General features: G+C 36.6%; 1 protein-coding gene across 2 annotated transcripts; it reads left to right on the top strand.

The window, feature by feature from the left end:
• The first annotated feature begins 6 nt into the window (after positions 1 to 6).
• LOC127750910 (uncharacterized) lies at positions 7 to 3,103 on the top strand. 2 transcript variants are annotated; one of them, XM_052273588.1, is made up of 5 exons: positions 7 to 791; positions 885 to 1,242; positions 1,500 to 1,697; positions 1,788 to 2,127; positions 2,219 to 3,103. In XM_052273588.1, exons 1-5 carry the CDS (start codon positions 472 to 474, stop codon positions 2,431 to 2,433), a joined length of 1,431 nt encoding a protein of 476 aa, XP_052129548.1. In that variant the 5' UTR covers positions 7 to 471; the 3' UTR covers positions 2,434 to 3,103. The 2 variants fall into 2 exon arrangements, with proteins under 2 accessions (XP_052129548.1, XP_052129547.1); XM_052273587.1 differs by having other exon boundaries at positions 2,198 to 3,103.
• Positions 3,104 to 4,418: the final 1,315 nt, after the last annotated feature.

Raw genomic sequence — 4,418 nt, 5'->3', positions numbered from 1 at the left:
TGGTGAAGAACTGAGAGTCGCCTCTTTTGTTATAATAAGAATTATAAGGGTGTTATTTATGGCACGTCTGCTTTATGTAAATTCAAGCAACTGTAATCTGTCTGAAACTGTTAAGTGATGGGTAGTAATGCCAAGGGAAATCTCTTTTCAGACTCACCTCGCTTTGAGCTACAATATTCTTTTGCTTTAATATCTTTTCTGTTTGGCACCAATTGCTCAGTGAGCCATGCTGTATTATATCACAATTTCAGTGCAAAGGTTCATCGATCGGCACATCAATTTATTGATTTCTTGAAATCTGTTAGTGTTGCATTTTGCAGGTCGATGAAGGTTCAGAACTTCCGCCATAGAAATTACTATCACCGAAAAAGATCTTCAGAATGTTGGTCAAATTATTTTGCTGCAGAGCCCTACTGTCACTAATTAATTTTTTCTGTGTGTTTCAGAGAGTGCGATAGAAAGCTGGCTGATATGTCTCCTGTATTTATTGGTGATGGATTTCGGAAGAAGTCCAGATTTTATTATAAGGGAGATGGTTTTTACTACTACAAGAATAGGACATTAGTAAACGAATCAGCTTCTCTGAGGTGTATCAATTGGAAAAGACTTCGTTGTCCTGGTAGAGCTGTGGCATCAAAAGACTGGAAGTCCTTGACTATCAGTACTGACCACACATGTATGCCTAATTATAATTTCTGTAAAGTACGGAAGCTGAGACAAGCAATTATAGCCAGGTGCTCCTCTCGAGATACTACTCGTCCTAAAACTATTGTTTCTCAAGAGAGTGAGTGGTGAGTATTTTTGTCAATGTACATGACAATGAGTTGAGTTGTTGCGTGCAGTGTACATATATATTTATTATGGGGCATTTTCATATCATTTAGTTACTCAAGAGACATCAGACTTCAATGCTCAGCCAAAATATTGAGGTCAGCCATTAGAAGAGCAAGGATGAGAGTGGTACCTCGTCTACCCCATACCCTTTCTCAACTGGATGAGGTACTTCGGAGTGAGCAATTTAAGCATCTCACCATGACCAAGTCTGGAGATGGTTATTTGTATGCTGGAAGTTGTGGCTCAGCCAGGATGCGTTCCAGGTGTCTTATCTTTCAATCTCCAACTATGAAAGAAATTATGTGTACCTCTGCTAAAGAGGTTTTTGCTGATGCTACATGGGATGGGAGGCCATCCTGTCCTAATAGTAGCCAAGTCTTCTCCATGACTACATTATTAAATAATCAGGTCAGTTGACATACTTATGTGAAAGGTATGATGTTCCTGTGCCTTATACTTTATAATTAATTAATTCACATCAAGCAGACAAAGCCATCATACAGAAAGTTGTGATAAAAGTTTTTAAAAAACTTGTCAAAGAATTTTTTTAGAAAATTAATGCTGCGTACTTTTCTCTTTGATCATCTTCAGTGTGTCATCTTTTTTTAATTTTTAATTTTGTAAACACTTTTTTGTTGTTAATTTTGTAAACACTTCTTTTGCAGATTCTTCCCTTGTGTGTTTGTTTAATGGAGAGCAAATCAGAACACACATATACCATTCTTCTGCAAGCAATAAAAGAATTGAACCCTGGTTTCAAACCAGATAAAATTCACACTGATTTTGAATTTGCTGAGTACAACAGTTTCAAAAAAATATTTGTAGATGCAATTGTTGAAGGATGTTTGTATCACTACAGTAATGTAAGTAAATTTTCCATTTGCTTCTTGAGTGCATTGTTAATGTGCTTTAGTTTTGCCTTTTAATATTTACTCAAGATTGTTGTTTAACAGAATCTTAGTGCTCAAGCAAACAAGCTTGGTTTAGCACGCTTTATTGCTGCTAATGAAACAATTGATTCTTTGGTAAGGAGCTGCCTTGCCATTCCTCTTGTGCCCACCCCCAGAATTCCAGAAGCATTAGCAGCTGTTATGACTAGAGCTAGTGAGGAAAATTTTTATCGTGTCCTTGATCCTTTCTTCAAGTATGTTTATGAAGAGTATATTGCAAAGAGGACTCATGTGCTCTCTGTATACGGATCCGAAAACCGTACAAACAATGTTGCCGAGAGTTGGAACAATTCTCTGCAATTGGCAATGAATGTGAGACGACCAAATGTGTTCAATTTCATCAGTAAGTATTATATTATCCACAGTATGCAAAGTTGCACGTTACCTGTCTCCTTGCCACTTGATCTTTTCAGATGGTCTGCTTACTTTGGAAGAACAGGCAGCTCAAGATTATTTTGACATTAACAGGGGTGAGAACACCACAAGAGGACGAAAAGTCAGTGCTCTTGTTAATGATGCCAGGATATGCAATTTAACTAGATTACTAGATAGGAACCAGATAACTATGAGTAATTTCCTTAGAAATGCATCCAGAACATTAGAGAATCCTTACAGACGCCACTGCCCACGCCCTCCCCCCCAAGTTTAAACCTTTTGCACTTGTGTAATTGTTTACCAGCATAAAATTTCATTGACTAGTGTAATAAGAAAATTTCAAGTTCTTAATAATCACCCATGGCACCTGTTTCAATATCTTCTTTGTAAATTTGAAGTGTTCCATATTTTTGTGTTGATTTTCATTCTTCCATGGATACCTAAGGGGATGGTTCATTAAGCTGCCAAGTATATCTTGAGTATTGTGCCATAGACATTGTTGAAATTAACATGGTGTGAAATGAGCATTTGCCTTGGACGTTTTCTGCGGGTTGCACAAAATAACTTGGGTTGAATTTTTTGTCTTGTGATATATTTTTGTCATGTTGGAATATTTGTGTGAGCATGACTGTTTTATTATTCTTGTAAGTCTAAGATGTGTGATATTTCAAGCCTTTGTCAACTACCATAATATTCTGTAAAGTTTTCAATCTCAATGGTTCAGAACCAAGTGTACTGTTAAGTTGAATATGTTATGAAAGTAATGTAGTAATCTTGTATGTTTCATGCTCTCTGCGCAACCATTTTATGCTCTCAGTCGACAATACTTGGTTTACGTAATGAGATGCATGATTGTATTGTAATTTCAGCATTTAGTTACCTCAGGAAAGTGATATGTGATATAGTATTGTATCTTACAAATAAAGTACGCCACTCTTTATTCATATCTGCATTTTTAATCAACCTTCTTTACTAAAAAAAATAGATCAGGTGTTAAGAAAAGTGCTGGTAGGCAAGTTCACATTTAGGACATATGAGCTTCTTTTTGCAACATACAGTATGTCAAATTAGAATGAAGCTATCCAATTTCTTTCTACATTAAAAAACAACATACAAAAAGAAGGAACACTATTAGCTTAATACTTGTTCTCCTTGTCAAGGAAAGATACAGAAAAACAGTAACAATATAAATAAAGGGGGTAACACCCCAATTGGAATGTAAAAGAAACTCAATCATTAACACAGGCGTACACAAGAAACTTAATACTTGTCTAATGTAAAAACGTTTAAAGAAAGATATAGAAAAACACTGAAAATATTAAAAACACCCGCATTGGCATGTAAAACAAATACAAAAACAAATAGAAGTTGTAAGTATATCTTAAAGCATGCTAAGGTTTGTCCCCGTACAGCTTGTGAAAATCTTCGTAATGGGATAAATCTTTCACAGATACTGAAGGTTTGACACGCTCGGCAGCTTCCATCATATCATGCAGCTCAATTGCTCTGATCTGCAAACAATGTAATTGTTTCAATCTTATTGTGTAAATACTTTAGCACCAACAGACATGGCCTAAAAGAGTAGTCAAACTTTTACCTCAGAGAGTTCAACTGTTTCGAGGAAACCACTCCATTCTCGAACAGGTGTCATTGAGGCCTCTGCGCAGACCTTCGCTATGTCGGCTCCAGAGTAGCCCTCTAAGGAATTGGCTATTTTCTCATGCGCTAATACGGCCTTCAGAATTTGAAGTCGCCCCTGGAAATGAATTCAAAAAAATTATTTACTCCACAAAGATGGAAGTTTCATCTAATACATAAGAGTGAAGTTACCTGATTATCAGGCAATGGTATCATGAACCGCTTTTGGAAGCGGCGCCTAATTGCCTCATCTAAGTCATCTGGGCGGCTGGTCGCCCCAATGACCAATACATTGTCAGCTTCCTGTGATAATGCAGCACCGTCCTAAAAACAAGATAAAAAAAGGTACAATCTGATAATCAACAATAATTGTTCCTGCCTGACACTTAAATGCCTATCTGACATGGTCAGAAAACTTACCATCTGAACAAGAAATTCAGTCTTCATTTTTTTTTTGATGACTCATTTTCTTTCTCTGTTCGTTTTGACGGAATGGAGTCTACCTCATCGATAAAGATGATCGGCGGTTGCATAGCTCTGTTTGGAGTAAAGATGATTGCAGTGCATTCTTGGTAAGATAATGCAAGTGCAGAGAACAGTAAAACTGAACTTCATAAGGAA

Source organism: Frankliniella occidentalis, unplaced genomic scaffold (assembly GCF_000697945.3).
Source record: "Frankliniella occidentalis isolate FOCC.00 unplaced genomic scaffold, Focc_3.1 Scaffold285, whole genome shotgun sequence".
Taxonomy (NCBI): Eukaryota; Metazoa; Arthropoda; class Insecta; order Thysanoptera; family Thripidae; genus Frankliniella; species Frankliniella occidentalis.
This window is presented reverse-complemented; position numbering and strand designations above follow the sequence as displayed.